Source organism: Arvicola amphibius, chromosome 7, assembly GCF_903992535.2.
Source record: "Arvicola amphibius chromosome 7, mArvAmp1.2, whole genome shotgun sequence".
In the NCBI taxonomy this organism is placed as follows: Eukaryota; Metazoa; Chordata; class Mammalia; order Rodentia; family Cricetidae; genus Arvicola; species Arvicola amphibius.
In genome coordinates, this window is record NC_052053.1 from 11,376,316 (window position 1) to 11,396,097 (window position 19,782).

The following is a 19,782-nucleotide window of genomic DNA, read 5'->3' on the forward strand; positions in this document are numbered from 1 at the left end:
AAGAGGTGTGGCCTATTATAAAATTATCTTCCAATCTGTTTCAATTTAAATGTGTGTCAATTTCTGGGCATGCTATTTCAAGAGATATATTGCTTTTCTATAATGCTTCAAGTTTTAAAATAATGAGAATCTATTATTCTTGTAACAACAAAAATAAACAAACTGAGACAAAACACTTGCTGGGCATGGCAGCACTTAGGAGGCAGAGGCAGGTGGATCCCTGTGAGTTCAAGGCCAGCCTGGTCTACACTGCAAATTCCAGGCTAGTCAGGAATATACAGTGAGATCCTGTCTCTAAGCAAAACAATAAACCAAAACCCAAACAAAAAAACCCAGTTTATAATTTTACACCTATAAAATCGTAATCACTTTTTCTAGTTGTATTTCGTTTTTGGCATGATGGAGGATTCCCATTGGCTAATAAAGAAACTGCCTGGCCCATTTGATTGGCCAGCCCTTAGGTGGGTGGAGTAGACAGAACAGGAAGAAGGAAGTGAGGTAGATGGCTCAGTCAGATGCTATGCCTCTCCTAAGTTAGACAGACCGCCATGCCTCTCCTCAGAGAGATGCCAGATGCGATGAAGCTCCAGCCCAAGATGGACGCACGCTAGAATCTACCTGGTAAGGCACCACTTTGTGGTGCTACACAGATTATTAGATATGGGTTAGTCAAGATGTGAGTAAGAGGCTGAAAATAATGGGCCAGGCAGTATTTAAAAGAATACAGTTTCCGTGTAATTATTTCGGGTAAAGCTAGCCGGTGGCCGAGAGCCGGGCAGGACGAAAAGCAGGCCTGCCTGTAGCTCCTCACTACAGAATGGCGCCCACGTGGATGACTGGATCCACAGATAGCTTGAGAAAGCTTGGGAAAGACTAGAGTAAAGCATGTTTTCTTGATAACAGCAACTTCTCAGGTCTGAGCAAGCGCTCTCATCTAAGAGAGGCTTCCTGACTCAGCTTCAGCTGCAAAACCCTGCGGCTCATTAAGAGGTCCTGCCACAAAACACTTAAACGGTGTTGATGAAAAGCTGAACGCATGCTTTTCAGTTTTCAGCTGTAGCAGGAAAAGAGTTGTGCTGTTTTAAAATGCTGGCTTTCTGGGCCATCCTGCCAGGGCAAACTCTGACTCTTTCAAGCAGGCAGTCCTGACTACGGAGCTTTTGAGTGTTGTTTGACACTGCTGCAGCTTGCTTGCTGGCAGGGACCTTGAACCGCCACAGAGTTGTGGTGATAAACATGGGTACAGCCAGTACCTCTGCCATGAGGCTGGAAAGCTAAGGAATGGGCTGGATCTAGCTGTCAAAGCCACGGCTCTAGTCCTACCGATATTGTTTGGTAAATTAAAGACTCATATAGTCAGAAAAAGAGAGATATACAGTAAAAGAAGGATTCAAAGTCGAAGAAAAGTCAAAATGGTTTACAATGTGTTGGAAATATATGCAGGCTAAAAATTAAAGTTCTTAAGAAAAAAAAAGGAAGCAGTTGGGTGTGGTAGTACACACCTTTAATCCCAACACTTGAGAGGCAAAGGTAGATTGTCCTCTGTGATTTCAAGGGGCAGAAGTGGATTGACCTCTGTGACTTCAAGGTGTGGTGCATACACCTTTAATCTGAATGCCTGGGAGGCAGAGACAGACAGATCTCTGTGAGTTCAAGGTGTGGTAGCAGACACCTTTAATCCCAGCACTTGGGAAGCAAAGACAGTGGATCTCTGTGAGTTCAAGGACAGCCTGGTCTAAAGAGTTATTCCAGGACAAAGATATAAAGAGAACCTGTCTCAAAAAATAAAAGTAAAAAATAAATGAAATAGAGGCTAAAATAAAGCTGCACAAAGATGGAAAATACACAGAGAATCTTGATGCTGTATACTATTATGCTCTCTTTGAATTGTTTGAATGCTGAGGAAGGAGCAACAGCTGCTAAAAGATATTTGTTTATAAATGCTGCTGAACCAATCCAAGAAAGATATCTTAAAAATACCTTGACTTTAAAATTTGGATCTAAGGACATAATGCTTTGGAAAGGAGTTTCTTTTGTTTTTACAGAAAATGAAACCCTGCGGATTGCTTCTATCCCAATGTGGTATGATAGACCACGCCCTCCTGAAAGGTTGCTGTGAACAACTTCAGAAAATTACTTCACCCAACTGATGACTAAGATGAACCTGGCACACAGGTTACATTATGAAAGATCTGATTAACAGCGTCCCCATTCAGCAGGAAGCAGTTTGGAGAGAAATAACTGCGCCCATTTTCCCAAATATTGTTTATAAATGTTCTTTTACATTTAAAGGGGGATATGATATAGATATGAATAATTTGCATTGGTATGGATTTTAAGGTCAATTTTGTTATATGTATATGTATTTCTGATACTGATTAATGTATTGTGATTGTGTAGTTCATTTAAAAATGTAATGTATATAGGTTGTTAATGGATAGTTATCAATATTCGTAAAACTTGTAGTTATGTTAGATTTTCTAGCTATATAGAGATATATTTAAGTTACATAGGCATTCTTCATATCTTTCAAAGACTACAGAATATCGCATTTTAGATGTTTTAATAACTTAAGGCTTTTCATGACAATGAGACACGTCAGCTCCTGGCAGCACCAATCTACTTCAAGAGGAAGATGGGCATCGAAGAGGATCCTTATGGAGTTTGATAGCCACTTGGGCAAGAAACTGCTCTTGCCTGGACTGTTGGCATAAACTGGACACGAAGAACCCACAGAGAGAGGACTAAATATGAGATGATCTTTTGGGGTTCCTGATTCAAGAAAGAGTCTGCGAGACATTCTGAAGGACACAGCAGATAGTGAATGAACTGCCTTCGAAATTTCCTGCTGCATAGAAATGTCTGATGGATATTTATGGGCCTGTAGGCCCCAACAGTACAAAAGAACTTTGGGTGACTGTCCAGGCAGTGAGATGTCTCTGTCATTTCTAGAGTTTGGAAGTTGCTTATTTCTTGTTTACTTAGGTAATATTATATCCTTCTGGAGTCTTTGATGGAGTTGAAGAATAGATAGATAGTTATAGTTTTCCTTAGTTATGATAAAAGATAAAGTAGATATAAATATTATAACTAATTCTTACTTGATAACTGTTTTGTTATATGTAATTTTACTATGTTAAAGCCTTTTTTTTTAACAGAAAAGGGGGAAATGATGGAGGATTCCCATTGGCTAATAAAGAAACTGCCTGGCCCATTTGATTGGCCAGCCCTTAGGTGGGTGGAGTAGACAGAACAGGAAGAAGGAAGTGAGGTAGATGGCTCAGTCAGATGCTATGCCTCTCCTAAGTTAGACAGGCCGCCATGCCTCTCCTCAGAGAGATGCCAGATGCGATGAAGCTCCAGCCCAAGATGGACGCACGCTAGAATCTACCTGGTAAGGCACCACTTTGTGGTGCTACACAGATTATTAGATATGGGTTAGTCAAGATGTGAGTAAGAGGCTGAAAATAATGGGCCAGGCAGTATTTAAAAGAATACAGTTTCCGTGTAATTATTTCGGGTAAAGCTGGCCGGTGGCCGAGAGCCGGGCAGGATGAAAAGCAGGCCTGCCCGTAGCTCCTCACTACATTGGCACCACGAGGCATTGGGTCTGGGGACTTACACATGCCAGGTGACACGCTCTCACTGACCAAAGACCTTAAATCACTGAGTTCTGTGTGGGGCCACAGGGATCAGAGCATTAACTAGAAAGACCAGATCACCTCCCTTTAGAGACCTTTCTCGTGCGGAATATGTACTAAGAAAATTATGCAACTTCCCTGGGTCTCAGAATCTTGTCAGAATAATATTATCTTCCTCATAAAGTGGTTGTACTTATATATAATAAGTGTTCTGTAACTGTTAGCTTTTGTTATGTTCAGAATTAAAAATTTTTCTAAAAGAGTCTTTGTTGGTTTTCTGAGACAGAGTTTCTCTGTGTAGTCCAGGCTGTCCTGAGACTGTCTCTATAGATCAGGCTGGGCCTCAAACTCAGAGAGCCACCTCCCAAGTGCTGGGATTAAAGGTGTACAACACTGCTATCTGGCCTACAACATATACATTATAACCAAAGGTCAAACCTAGTCACTGTTTCTAACCCAATTCTTTACATTAAGGAAAGAGACCTAATACTACAAAATATGAATTGAATTACACCTTAAATTGTCCTTGATGTCACAACAAAGAATATAAGCTAACCATACCTTATTGTGACTTATCACTTCCAAGGCCTGTTGATGTTTTTGGTAGAGTGGGTGTCTTCTGTCAGGCTTGACATATGGCTTCCTTGCCAGGGGCCTTTCAAGTTCAAATGTTGGTGATTGCGTATCGAACAGTTGTGAAATATGTGGTACAAATATGAAAGGCTTAAAAACAGACCTAGAAGAAAGGGTTTTTTATTGAATTTGCATGTCAAAATAAAAAAACTAACAATTACTGTGCCTTCCTAGATTTCTTCTAATTGAGGTTTCTAATAATAATGCATATACTCTAATTGGTTCCTGCCTGTTGTGGAATATTATTTTAAGATGTGTTACATTCGTTTAAGCTGTGGGATATTTATTAATGATGCAAAGATGTGTTGCATTCTTTTATGTTGTATTTGTTTAACTCTGTGAAGCTGTGTTACTTGGCCTGCCTAAAACACCTGATTGGTCTAAAAAAGAGCTGAACGATCAGTAGTTAGGCAGGAGAGGGATAGGTGGGTCTGCCAGGCAGCAAGAATAAATAGGAGAAATCTAGGCTCAAAAGAAACAAAGAGTTATAGAATAGAGAAAGATAAAAGCCCAGAGGCAAAAAGTAGACAGGATAATTTAAGAAAAGTTGGCTAGAAACAAGTCAAGCTCAGGTCAGGCACTCAATAAGTCTCTGTGTATTTATTTGAAAGCTGGGTGACAGGCCCCCAAAGAGCTGGCTGGTGACTCTCTGACTCTGTCCTTCTCCTGCCTGTACTTCCTGCCTGGCTACTAGCTAATCAGCATTTTATTAAACCAATTCAAGTGACAAATCTTTACAGTGCACAAGAGCATTGTCCCACAGCAAATCAGGATAACTGCAAACAAGAACCCGTTAACCTTCTCATAAAAATGAGAACCATTATATACACAGAGAGACTACAAACTAAAATCCACACAGACAATGCATTATTATAGTTAAAGCCTCAAGAGATGACTCAGTGGTGGTGCTCTTGTAGAAGACACCCACTCAGTTCCCAACATATCGGGCAGCTCACAACCACCTGTAAATCCAGCTCCAGGGATCCAATGCTTCAGGTCTCTACAGTCACCTGCACATTTCTCTCTCTCTCTCTCTCTCTCTCTCTCTCTCTCTCTCTCTCTCTCTCTCTCTCTCTCTCTCTCTCTCACACACACACACACACACAATGAAAATTAAAAAGAAGTAATTGCTTAAACAAATTCATCTACACAGTAATGACTGTACCCTACCCCATGACCTCTTGGTGGTTTGCGGTATTTGGGGGACCTCACCTCTCAGGATGTGGAGTCCCCGTAAAGAAGTGAACGCAAGGAAGGCTGGAATCTCGAGGTAAAACAGAAACCATGCTTGCGGTGCTCAGGAATTCTCCCTTCATATTGATGCCACTTGGTTCATCTCGAAGAATCCCCATCATTGTTTCGAAAGTTATGTTTCCTGAGGAAATAAGTGTAAAACCCATCAAATAATGCATACATCTTATAAACATAAGCTTTTCTCTATTAATAAAATAATACACACTGGTACTGATTCTCTAGTGTCAAAATGGGGGGGGGGGGTGAAGCGTATGTTCATCACTGACCCGGGTCTCTACTCAGCACTGTCACCAGCCACAGAGTCACACATCAAGTCACCATGCATGCTGCTGTGTCACCTTGTCTGTTCTAGCACACAGCAAACACCCACTGTGGAGGGCGCGACAGCCAAGAAAGCTGTGACACCATCCAGGGGGCTGGCGAGCTAAAGCTCAGCGGTTAAGAGCACTTAATGCTCTTGCAGAGGCTCCGGGTTTGGTTGCCAGTGCCCACAAGGTAACTCCCAAGCATCCAGAACTTTCTCGGCCCCCAGGATGGTGTGCTTCAGGTTAGCATCACCATATAAAAGAGTACTTCAGGAAAAATGCCTGAGAGACAGTGGAGAATCAGGAGAGGATCAATAAACCTCAGACTGACGAAAGTCTGAAGCTGCAGTCAGCAGAAGAACAGGAAGATTTTGTATAGGTAACCCTGACTGTCATTCTCTAAGAACGTCCTAGCAAAGCGGTCACAAGTGAATCCTTGAATTGAAAAGTCAACCTTGCCACGCAGGTGGTGGTGGTGCAGCCTTTAATCCCAGCACTCGGAGGCAGAGGCAGGTGGATCTCTGTGAGTTCGAGGCCAGCCTGGTCTACAAAGCAAGTTTCAAGATAGCCAGAGCTAAACAGTGAAACCTGTCTCGAAAAACTTAATATATACAGACAGCCTGGTCTACGAGAGCTGTTCCAGGACAGGCACCAAAGGTACAGAGAAACCCTGTCTCAAACAAAAAAAAAAAAAAAAAAAAAAAAAAAAAAAACACAAAAAAACAAAAAAACGCCCCTTAATGTTTTTAGTGCCCGGTGGTGAGTGATGAAATCCCTCAGTTTTATTTCAACTTTGCATTTAGAGAACATTTTCACTATGTTGCAATTCAAAATTAGTAGATACTATTCTTCTCCCTTAAGGATGTCATTTTCCAGTCTTCTGGGTTCTCTCCTTTCTGCTGAAAATTAGCTGTCAAGTTCTATATTTGTTCCCATGAATATTATTTTCTTTAGATGCTTGACAAACTTTTCTGGTTTTCCTCTGAAATATTACGACGATGTGCACAGTTAGTGTCCTCTTTGTGATCCGTAGAGCCGCTTTATGGCTTTGATGGCTTTGATTAATTAGGAAAATTTCTCAGTCAGTATCCTTCAAATACTGCATGAGTGTCTCTCTACACTCTCTCTTCTGCTGAGACAACCTAACCGCACCCCCACACGCTCGCTTGCTCGCAAGCACGCACGCACACACACACACACACACACACACACACACACACACACGCACGCGATGTTTTCTCTGAATCCATGCCATGCTCATTTCCCCCCTATATTTTCTAACTCTTCTATTTTTCAGCTAGGGTATTTTCTACTGACCTTTCATTTGATATTTTTCTTCTTTGTTTAATCTGTTATTAAATCAATCTGATAAACTCTTAGCTTCAGTTATATTTTTTCTGTTCTTTCATTTCCACTTGGTTCCCTCGTTTACAGATTAAATTCTCCATTTTTTTTTCTTTCTCTTTGCTTTCCTTTTATTTCCTTTGAGACAGGATCTCACTATGTTACCCTGGCTGGTCTAGATCTGAATATGTAGATAAGCCCTGAACTTGATTGAGGGCGTCCTCTGGCCTTCAAGTGCCCAAGACGGTGACTGTGCCGCCACATCCAGCTCCGGCTCCATTTTCCTCATCTAACGCTCTCAAACATATTTTCTTCTTGTTGTTGTTAAAAACGTTTCAAAGTAATTTTATGTATATAGGTGTTTTGTCTGAAATACATCTGCACACCAGAAGAAGGCAGCGGAACCCATGGAACTACTGTAAATGCTTTTGAGCTGTTGTGTGGGTGCTGGGAATTGAACTCAGGACCTCTGGAAGAGCAGCCAGTGCTATTAACCATTGAACCATCTCTTCAGTTCCCAAATTTGGATTCTGTCTCTTTGTTTTGTTTTTGCATGGAGTTTTCTTACATAGAGGAGTTAATAATCTTCTGGAAATAAATAAGATACACAGAGATGACTGATGGAGTTGAGATGGAGCTGGTCTGCTCATTCTCGCCTCTGAAGAGAAGCAGAATTCTGGGATCTCAACTGGACACTTAGGCCACTGTCCACGCCTGCCTCTCGGCTGATCCTCAAATAAAGTTGTCTTGAGGCCTATGCCACTCCTAGGAGCTCTGGTTAGCACTTACGGACCTTAACAATTACTTCCTGCTTAATCACTGTGTTTCACACTACCTTGAAAGTATTACACAGGACGTTGGGTTGTTGGGCTAGGATGTATCTCAGTGTCTAACAGGCAAGGTCCTGGATTCACCATCTAAAAGGAAAGACTGAAAAGTAAGGAAGGGAAAGAAAAGGTTCATCCAAAGCATTAGAGTGGTCTTTTCTTAACCACCTTCATCTAAGCTGTTTGGGGGTGCTGATTCATGCCTTGGGGGTGCTGATTCATGCCTTTAAGCAGTGGCCTCTCCTTCTCAGGCCTTAAGAGTTATTCTCAGGAGGGGAGCAGTCTAATGCCAGGCACCTATCTTCAGCCAGCAGTAAGCCTTTAACCCACCCCGCCACCATACTTCCCATTTATCAAATAAGTCAGCCTCCTATTACCCAAGAGCCGCAGACTATCTAACAAAAACCCCATTCCAGTAACAGCTAGGGGAGACCTGCTTTCAAGTTGTTTTTAGAGGATTACAAGAGATCCCCCAAGCAATCCAGCCTATTGTTGCTGCCAGTGATTGCCAGCCAGAAATTGAAGATCAAGTCCCTATTGCTGAAGACAACACACATTTGGGACAAAGGACTCAGCATATTTGAGCTGGGGCTAACTCAAAAGCTTCCTCCCTGAGACGAGCGTTCTTTCATATTACCAGAAGCTACTATGCAAACGGCTGAGGGAGCAAAGCAATCAGAAGTCTTGCCCGGCCATGACGACTGTGAACCGCGATGACCAGAATGGCAGTGTCCCTACAAGTGCAGCTGTGGCAACTAATTAGACTCAAGCCTCCTCAGCAGGAGGGAAATCGTGCCAACTCCACGGCTAGCGAGGCAGCAGACGCCAGAGACCCCACTGCCCCCACTTCCTTAACCCAGCATAATCCCAACTGCACTCTATACGCGTACTTTTCTATCCACCATTAAGTATAGATTTCAGCAAGAGACCATTATAGAAAGTTACAACTACTCAAAAAGCAGAGAACAGCAGAATGTGTGAGGCGCTGGAGGGTGCCCAGCCACAGCTGACAGAGCTACAACACGGCTCTGGCATCCAAGACGCAGGAAGGGGAAGAGATTGCAAAGCAGAGGACCGGGAAGTCTGTGGTGAGACTGTGCCCTCTGTCAACAACATGGCTGCCTAGACAAGACCTGAATAATCCCAACAACAGTTGACCCCTGATATAGACGGAGGGAATCTCATGAGGCCCCTTCCCCTAGATAAAGAGCTACAGGTAACTAATGACTGCTGAGCGAGGGGGACTTAGTCCTCCCCAGAGATGAGCCCCAGCTGGTTACCCAACAGTAAGTGGGCAGTCCTAGAAACAATACACGTAGGCAACACTGAATGAGCTCAGCAGGCTATATTGTTACATACATTTATGTACAACAACGATTAAAGAAGAGGAGGCCATATTTGCGAGAGGTGGCCATACAAAGGAGGGGCAGGAGACAAATAATAAAATTAAATTGTAATTAAATAGGGAAAAGGTAAAATATAATTTCTGCCATTAGATACACTAGGATATGTTAGCTGGAAATGTTTAATTATTGTATTAAAATCATATTAGTTCTAAAGAAACAAATAATTTTCATTTACCTATGGGCGACTGACGACAGGTTTTTCTTTTCTCACAAAACCCTATGGTAATTGGGACTGGAAGCATATTTTAATATGGTGTATGTGCTTAGTATACAGCAGGCTCTGGGTTAACTCACAGACAATCTAAAAGGCCAGAACCCCCCCATATGGGGATCAAAAAAAAAAGTTCACAGCAAGTCTGGATCCAAATTATGACTTCTGCTGCTTCAGTGAAAAAGGAAATTCTTTCATATGAAAGAATCTAATGGCCTGCCGTTAAAGATGCAGCGGCCAGCCGTTTTATATTAATGGCAATGGGCTTTATGCACACTTGCATGCTCTTACCTAGTTCCTTCATAACATAGCCATGATTTCAAGTTCAGAAACTGCCTGGCTGAACTTACAGACAACTTGTTAGAGAAGCTGCGCTGCTCCGTTTTCAGTGAATCCCGAGTGACGCTGGGGAGAGCAGAGGGGCACAGCTACACTCAGCCCTTGATATTAAACTCAACGATAAAGCAAAACCCTACCATTCACACCTATCTATCAGGCACAATGCTTCAGCATCTAGTGAGATTTAAAAATGATTCGGGTCTAAATTCCTCTAAATGGCAAGTTTTAATAAAAAAAAAAAAAAACCCACAATGTCAGAGCTGTAACACTGTGATAATATAGGTATTATAGAAATGTTTTCAGGATTCAAAACCTACAATTCTCAAAATGAAAGGAGGATTTGCATGGCCACTCGAGCAGGATGGCTGTAAGTAACCCACTAGCAGGCATTGAATAAGTACCGAGCCGGCGGCGGAAGGTGCAGCAAAGTGAACGGAAAAGCGCAGGGTGCAATTTCATAGCAATTTCAACCGGTTACTTAAAACACACGCGTGAATATAGATGCAATTTGGGTACACATGCAGCACCCTTAATAGCCATCAGGTAGGGACGGATGGAAAGAAGGGAAGTAGGCTCTTTTATCTAGAAAAAATCATAGCAAATTTTAAACATAATATACCAGTGGACAATTTCGTATGGAACTACTGAAAAGACATTTATTCTTTTGACAAAGCATAGAAAACTGGGTGGATTGCACATCACACTTGTCGAGATTGAAGTCTGTGTCAGATGCATCCGTTGCTATATTCATGCGTGCATTTCGGGACTGTGATTCCATTATTTTATAGTTCAGTATGACAATTACTTCAGTGTGGTAGCTAATTAATTTTTAACATTCTATTTGGTTTTTCTTCCTTTTGTCCAGTTACCCTCAACCTTGGGAATTTTGACATTTTCCTTCTACCATGTTTCTCTGAGACACAGTTTCACTATACAGTTCAGGGTGGTACAGAACATGTCTGGATCTTCCTGCCTCCGCTACCAAATGCTGAGTCCTCGGGGCTTAGTCAGGCCTAAGTCCTCACACCTGGTTCATTCCTTTCCGTTTTGATTGTGCATAGCTCATCTCCAATTCTGTGAGGTTGGGTGGCTGTGCACTAGCAGGGGTGCACATGTGCATGCGGAGGAGGCCAGAGGTGAACATCAGGTATCTTCCTCTGTTCTGAGACTGATCCAGCTGGACCAGCTAGCTACTGAGCCCCAAGACCTCCACCACTGGGATTATAGGCACATACTGCCACATCCGTTCTTCATGTGGGTGCTGGGGATCTCAATCCATGCCCTCGTGAATTTGCCAAGCACTTTACCAACAGGGTCATCTTGTCAGCACACACACACACACACACACACACACACACACATACACACACACACATACACACACACACACATACACACACACACACACACACACACACACACACACACACACACACACACTTTGAGACAGGGTCCAGACTGGCCTTGAGTTAATGATGACCCTCCTGCTTCTATTTCCCAACTCCTGGAATTAGGCAAGTATCACATGATTTTATGTGGTACTGGGGATCGAACCCAGGGTCTTGTGCATGCAGGGAAAGCGCTTTATCAGCTAAGCCACACACCCCCTGGTCTTCATTGTTTTAAGATTATCCATTAATTTTCAGGTTCTTTAAAATTGTTGCCAGAAAAAGTATAAAATAATAAACCATTTGTTAAATGATTGACAAGTTGCAAATAATTCAGCAATTCTTAATTAACATTTTACGTACACACAACTGACTCGTAGAAAACAATGAATTTTAAAAAACTAAGAGCAAGTAAGAAGCTTAGTTTTCACCCAGTTTCACAGAGAAAATAAATGAAGGCACAGTTTTCTCACTTATAAAATGAATATGCTGTCTGCTTCTCGTGGCTGCCTGTGGACACTCAGCAGAGTACCCTTGACACGCCTGGAAGACAGGGGAGTGGCGGGTGTTGCTGTAACGGCTGCTCTGAGTTGTTTTACAGTACTAATAATGCCTGAAATGAAGATCCTCGCTGTGACATGCTGTGGCATTTTTAACATACCTGCCACGGGGCGGGGGTGTTAAATATTTGTAAAATGTCAAACTTACACCGAAAAACTTTATAGGAAACCTTAAATTAGAAGACATTCTTTTGGATATTAAAGTACCCTAAGATAATAAATACCCTGAAAAGAAAGTTGTTCCAAGAATGTTCTGCCACAAACTATTTTGCCATATCAAATAGCTAACATAAGGTTAATTGATTTAATGAATATCTAAAGGCAAATGCCAATCACTGATCCATCTCTCAGTAATTGCTTCCTGACTACTTAAAGACACATTTTATACGGGTTGGGCATAGTGGTCCAGGCCTTTAATCCCAGCACTTGGGAGAAAGAGGCAGACGGATCTCTGTGAGGTCCAGGCTAGCCCAGTCTACAGGCCAACTCCTAGACCAACTGGAAATACACAGTGAGACCCCACCTCAAAAAAACCATTATTACTATCCTTCAAGTGAAGAAAGTAGACCGGTTACATATTCTCATTACAACTGCCCTTTTGGAAATTATCTGCACTTAGTAATCTAAATTAAAAGCACTTTGCTGAAATTACTTGGTAACAACTGAAGAAAGGCATACTGGAAGTTCTTTTGGTTTTGGTTTCCGTTTGTTTTTGGAGACAGAGTCTCATTATGTAGCCCTAGTTGGCCTGGAACTCAGATCAGATTGTTGTCAAAAGCAGAGATCCGGGTTTCTCTGTCTCTCAGCACTAAGCTTAAAAGATTGTACATCCAAGCCTTGCTGGAGGTTATTTGTTAAGAGCCAGTAGTAATCCAAAATAAAAATGGGGGAAAAATAACATAGTAAATAAGCAATTTATAGAAAAATCACAAATTTTTGATAAATATAAGTATCTAATCTCATCAATTAATGATATCTCTAGATAATATGCTAATTTTGCCTGTAAATTTGTATGAGTAGATAAAAATGATAAACATATTAGAAACTGACATTCAAATATTGCTGGTGGAAATCCGAATTAATGACGATTTCTGACTTTCCCACGTTTCAGGTCTTAAAATGTATATGATCAGTGAATAAATACATAGTGCACATAGATTTCCAACCTCACAGTCTTCCTGCAGAAACTCAGTCCAGGATGGAAACCACGGTGTAATATAAACAAGCTACAAACAGGCTACATAATTTCCAGTAATGACAAACTAAATCCGACTTTAAAAACAGGGTTGACTAAAGTCTGATTCGGATAATCTTAACTATGTAATGATTAAAACAGTACTGCAGAGAAATGAAGGAGCTATCAAAATACTAATAAAATATACCTGTCTTTCAAAGTTCTGCATATTTACAACCAAGCGACTTACATTATATATTGCTAACTAAAGAAAAATAATGCCAGATGTGATGACACAGGCTTGTAATCCCCGGACACAGGAGGCAGAAGCAGGAGGTTCGTGAGTTTGAGGCCAACCGCAGCTGTCAAGACCTTGTTTCAAAAACAATGGAGTCTTGGGGGCTGGAGAGACAGTTCAGCAGGTAAGAGCACTGGCAGCTCGTCCTGAGGACCCAGGTTTAATTTCCAGCACCCACATGGCAGCTCACAGCCATCTATAACTCAAGTGCCAGGGAATCTGATGCTCTTTGTGGGCTTCCAATGCCCTCCATGGGCATCAGGCACACAAGTGGTGAACAGGCATACAATGCGGGCAAAACATCTGTACACAGGAACTATTTTAAATTAGACAATTAAGTGCAACAACTCTGAGCGCATGCTGCCGTTTCAGAGGGAATGAACGCATGCACACGACTGTTTCAGAGGGAATGAACGCATGCACACGACTGTTTCAGAGGGAATGAACGCATGCACACGACTGTTTCAGAGGGAATGAACGCATGCACACGACTGTTCCATTAGGTGTCATCTCTAGAAGAATATACAAAGACCTTAGTTACGAATCCTGTGAATACACGCTCTGAGTAGAAAAGCAGCACAAACTATTAAAGACAGAGGCACGAGTTCTGCTTCCACTGCGGCTAAGTTTGCAGCACCTGGGCCAACCCGTCTCCATCCAGGTGTAAACTCACACAACACTCTAAGCAGCTGCTGGAAGTCTTTGCCCAGTTAACAAAAATGAGACAACAGGGAGGACAGGCGGCACCTGGAGGACAGGATGCAGCACAGGATACTTCTCGGTTTTGTTGTGACTACAGTCTAAGTAAATCCCATACTGTGCCTTGCTGCGCCATTCTGTGCCACACTGCACCGTGCCGTACCGTGCTGTGCAATGCTGAGCTAGCAGCAGGAAGAATCCTTGGTCTTTCTGGTCTGAAGAATCAGAAGTCAGCCACAAACACTGGAAACTGAGGGAGAAGTTCCATGAAGCTCAGAGAGGAACTCTAAATTAGTTGTTCTTGTTTTGGTTTGGTTATTTATTTTATTTTTTGAGACGGGGTTTTGACATGCAGCCCAGGCTTATCTTCCCCCAGCCTCTGAAATGCTTGGATGTATGTACCCACACATCTAGCAGAACCCTCCGTCGTGGGTTGGGAGGAGCACAACTCTCCAGCTGGTGTCCGAATAATCACAAGAGGCAGACCGGAAAAGCCGAGGATGAACAAACTGACCTGAAGCAGTTGAAGTGCCTGTTAAAGTAAGAGTTGCCTGCTTCTTATTAGGTGAGTTTTTAGTGATCTGGAATTGGATCATCTCATCTGAGCTATTTAATTTCTGAGCACAGAACTGTCAGAAGTATTCCTTTGTCATCTTCCAGAAAACTCTTTCATTCCAACCTGGAAACTTGGGTCTGTCTCCTTTTGTGAACCAGGTAAACCTTCCTGAAGAACCAGTTCTTTGCTACTCCATTTTCTCTATTATTTTCTTGTTTTCAATTCTATTGATTTGGGCTCCTTAATTCATTTTCTTGCATTTTTGGAATTTATTTTTGCCTTTTTAAAAAATTCTTAAGGTGAAATTTGCCACATTAAGGTTTTTTGTGTAGTAAAAGCATTTAACACCATAGGTTTCCTCATAGCATTAGGTTCACGGTATCCCATAGATTTGGGCGCTCGTTTTCATTTCCACTTTGCTCAAAAACTTTCTCACTTCCCTTGAAACTTTTGTGACCAACAGATGAAAGGAATGCATTAGTGATTTTCCAGAAATTCCTTTGGAACTGATTCCAAATTTATTTTATAGACACAGGCTGCATTTGTTACAGTTCTTTTAAAATTTTAAGATTTATCTTATGACTCAGGATATTGTCTATTTTAGTCTATGTTCCATGTAAATACTTGAAGAGCACTTCATTATTGCTGGATAGAATTCTAGAAACGTCAGTCAGATGAAATTATTCGATTCTACAGTGTTTCAAATGACCAAGTCATTTGACCATTGTACAAGACTCAGCTCTAATACACCATAAAGAGGCAGACGTGCCCAGGACTGCACAGAATGCAATGAATTCCCGATCTGCTGAGAGAAACGTGGTCCTGGAAGGACTTGGGGTAGCAGAGTGGACATACAGACTGGTCAGAACTACTCCATAGTTCCCTAGGAAGACTCTGTAAAACCAGCCTCAGAGGTGTGGAACTGCTTCCTAAGTGACTTAGATGAACTCAACACAAAGTCTACTGTTTAAAAGAATACCAAACCGAACCAAACAAAAAACCTAGCACTCAAGAAACAAAATTACAATACTATTTCCAGCCAAGTTTCTGTGGGACTAGAAGTGTCCTCTAGCAGGAGTGCTTGTCTAACACGAGGCCCTTGGCTTCATCCCCAGAACACACACACGATCACTAGAAAAATTAATAAGCAGAAGGATATGACTCCAAGCCAGAAGATGATCACATCAACAAAAGGAGACTCGGCTCTCTCAAGAGATGATGGCGGCAGCAGGTTAGAACACTGAAAATGTTATAAATATGATAAATATTCTCGGGGATTCAAAGAAAATCAGGAGGTAGTGAGAGAAGACACGGAGAGGCACAAAAGTCGCCAAATGGAATCTGCTGAATGAAAATCACAGTATCTGAAGGGACCAATAAACGAGAGGAAGAGCCTGGGTGACGCAGAAGGGAAGGTCGGTCAGCCTTAAATGTGACACTGAAACCACCACAGTAAACACACAACCTCCACGCCACTTACGTAGATTCAATGGTGGCAACGTATATTACTATAGTCTATTTCCCATATGGACAGCAATCAAGTGTGTATCATATCAAAGATCCACATAATTAGAACAGAAAGAAACATATCCTGGATCTTGAGGTTTCCTGATTGCAAACCCATATCTGACTTTTCAACCACGAGTTCTAGATATTATTTTCATAAAAAGAAAACAACTATGGTTTGGTGGATTAAATGAAGATGACTCCCGTAGGCTCATATATTTGATGCTTAGATCCCATGGATTAGGAGGCATGGCCCTGTTGGAGGAGATAAAGCATTTAAAGTGGGCACTGAGATTTCAAAAGCCCATGCCAGTCCCAGTCTCTCTCTGTTTCCTACCTGGGGATCAGGATGTAAAGCTCAGCTACTTCTCCAGCATCACACCTGCCTGCATGCCACCTCGCTGCCTGCCATGATCTGACCCCTCTGAAACTGTAAGCCAGTCCCCAGTTAAATGCTTTCTTCTATAAGAATTGCCTTGGTCGTGGTCTGCACAGCAATAGAACACTGACTGAGACACATGGGCTGGGGAAATGGCTCTCTGGGAAAGCACTTGTTGCAAGCTTTGAGTTTGGATCCCCAGCACCTAGATTAAAGCCAGGGGTGGCAGCTCACACGGGTAACCCCAGCTCTCAGGAGCTTTCTGGCCAGCTAGCCTAGCTAAAAAGGTAAGCTCCAGGTTCAATGAAAGACTTTGTCTGAAAAAGCCAGGTGAAGAGCAACTGAGAAAGACATTAAAGATCAAACCTCAGGCCTCCAAATGTACAAACATGGGTGTGTGCACCCCTGAACTCACATGTGAGTATATATAAAGCCACACACAAACAAAATAAGACAAAACATATAAACAAACAGAAATACTACCGTTAGAAATAATTAAGTAGCAGTACAGCGAGGTGTGATGGCCCAGCACTCGGAAGACAGAGGCACGCAGATCTCTGTGAGTTCCAAGATCAGTCTGTCTACAGAGTGAATACTAAGCCAGTCAGAGATGTATCGTGAGATCCTGGTTCAAATAGTTTTTTTAAAAAGAAAAATGTGGGGGCTGGAGAGATGGCTCAGCGGTTAAGAGCACTGATTATTCTTCCAGAAGTCCTGAGTTCAATTCCCAGCAACCACATGGTGGCTCACAACCATCTGTAATGAAATCTGGTGCCCTCTTCTGGCCTGCAGGCATACTTGCAGACAGAACACTGTCAACAAAACAAATAAATAAATAAAACTTAAAAAAAGGGGGAGGGCTAGAGAGATGGCTCAGCGGTTAAGAGCACTGACTGCTCTTCTCAAGGACCCGGGTTCAATTCCCAGCTCCCACATGGCAGCTCACAACTGTCTGAAAATCTAGTTCCAGGGGATCTGGCACCTTCACACCAATGCACATAAAATAAAATTAAATAAACCATAAAAAATTTTTAAAAAAAGAAAATATTTCTGAGGATTGGGAATTGGAACTTGACCCTCAAAAAGAATCAGTGCGTTCTCACAATGGTTTACTACTTCACACATATCAAAAAATAGCTTACATTATCCTGATGCCGTTTCATTCAAACTATTTTTATTAAGTATAAGAATACATTATATCTTCAAAAAATGCATTTTTTCATTATTTAAATGCTAAAGTTACCTTTATGCTTATTCAGAAGCTTGTAGCCCTGACAGTATCTGCTTGATGATGTCATCATTGAAGCTGTGTCAATGTAAGAGTATGCTGCAGCAAAATCAAAGTCCTCCTGGCCATCCCACCAGCCTTTCTGCTTAGCATAGTTCCTCATGTCTGGATGCTCCCGGTCGATCCTGGTTGTTATGGAGAGCTGATTGGAAATATTACGAATTCCTGTTTCGAAGGATGAGAAGGAGAAGAAAAGTTACCTTTAACAGAATCTCTCTCTACATTATGATTTTTAAATTACTATTTAAACTTAATGCAAGTTTTCTGCCATGGACATCTACTGCATGGTCTAAACAATTAAATTTTAAAATTAAACTTTGAGGTCACTGTAGACTCAGATGCAGTTATGTGAAGTAATCCGGAGAGACTATACACTCATTATGGTTCCAGTTCCACTCATTACATTTTATAAAAGTATAGAATAAGATCATAACCAGAACATTGGTATTGATAATGTCAAGAAAAGGAGTATTTATACCCTGTTACTCTTTCATATCAAAGCCATGAATCTCCTAATTCTAGTAATTCATTAACTCTGGGCACCTAGTACTTTTTACGCTAGTATAACTCAATGTCACATATTACATAGGGGCTGATAACATAGCCTAGTGGGTAAAGACACTTGCCACAAGCCTGACCATCTGAATTCAGTCCCCAGAGCCCACAAGCTGGAAATGGGCAACTAATTCTCAAAAGGTGTCCTCTGACCTCCACACGTGTGTCATAGCACACATGTCCACATACACACAAATAGCATTTTAAAGAATGTTATCTAGCCAGGTGGTGGTGGCACATGCCTTTAATCCCATCACTCGGGAGGCAGAGGCAGGCGGATCTCTGTGAGTTCGAGGCCAACCTGGGCTACAAGAGCTAGTTCCAGGACAGTCTCCAAAAGCTACAGAAGAAACCCTGTCTCGAAAAACCAAAAAAAAAAAGTTATCTAAGTGGAATTTACAGTAAATAGCCTTATGTTTTTTTTTAATTATTAAATTTTTTAATGTACATTGTGTGTATGTGCACAGAGGCACCCTTTACCCTGTGCTCCGGGGATCAAACTCAGGTTGTCAGGGCTGGCGGCAAGCACGCTTACTTGCTGGGCCATCTTGCTGCCCTGCCTTTTGGTCTTTCTACCTCAAGATAATTCTATTCAACACGCCATCAACACTTCATCATTTCCTTATTACTGAGTAGTATCTCACGGTATGATGTATGACACTTTGTTTAGCAGTTCAATACACGCATATTCTACGCAATGGCCAGATGAATGTCTGTGCTGTGGATACTCAAAAGGACCATCTAGTTCTTGAGATCACATAGTAAGAGAAAGAGAAGGCAGCAGCAAGGTGATCTCAGCAGGCTAATCAGATCCAGGAAGGCGTTCGTTTTGCACAGCTACATAAGACCTTTTTCAATACTATTCATTCCTTTGTCTTTCCATAGCATGTTTAATAAAAGAAAAAGTGGTCAATAATGTAATCAGTTCAGTTGGCATTATTATTTATAATAATAAAATACATTAAATATAATTTTATATGTTTTATTAAAGCATAGAAAACGTTAAACATAAAAATATACAAACTACTTCTGAAGTCCATGAAAATAACTGACAATGACCTATTTTGAAAAATAACATCCCGATTTTCCACAGCAGGCTCCTTCCTGAAGTCTTTCTGGACTCCTCTGGAAGTTCACAGTGACTTTTCCTTTCTTTCATGTTCACAGTGCCCATGGGTCAACATCATCCACTCAATTAACTAATTAACTAATTGATTAATTGAGGCAGATTACCTATAGCCTAGGCTGGACTCAAACTATGTATGAAGTAGACAATCATCTTTTTGTTTGTTTGTTTGTTTGCTTTTTCCGGACAGGGTTTCTCTGTGTTGCTCTGGTTATCCTGGAACTTGCTGTGTAGACCAGGCAGGATTTGAACTCAGAGGTCTGTTTGCCTCTGCCTCTTGAGGGCTGAGGTTA

General features: G+C 41.7%; 1 protein-coding gene across 2 annotated transcripts in view; it reads right to left on the reverse strand.

Annotated features, from left to right (window-relative positions):
• Scrn3 (secernin 3) overlaps positions 1 to 19,782 on the reverse strand; it is a 31,389-nt gene that overhangs the window by 4,079 nt on the left and 7,528 nt on the right. For both annotated transcript variants that reach the window (XM_038337068.1, XM_038337069.1), the window contains exons 5-7: positions 17,764 to 17,973; positions 5,487 to 5,649; positions 4,203 to 4,377 (exon numbers count right to left, since the gene is read on the reverse strand). In XM_038337068.1, coding sequence (XP_038192996.1) covers positions 4,203 to 4,377; positions 5,487 to 5,649; positions 17,764 to 17,973 — 548 coding nt within the window. The remainder of the gene's footprint in view (positions 1 to 4,202; positions 4,378 to 5,486; positions 5,650 to 17,763; positions 17,974 to 19,782) is intronic.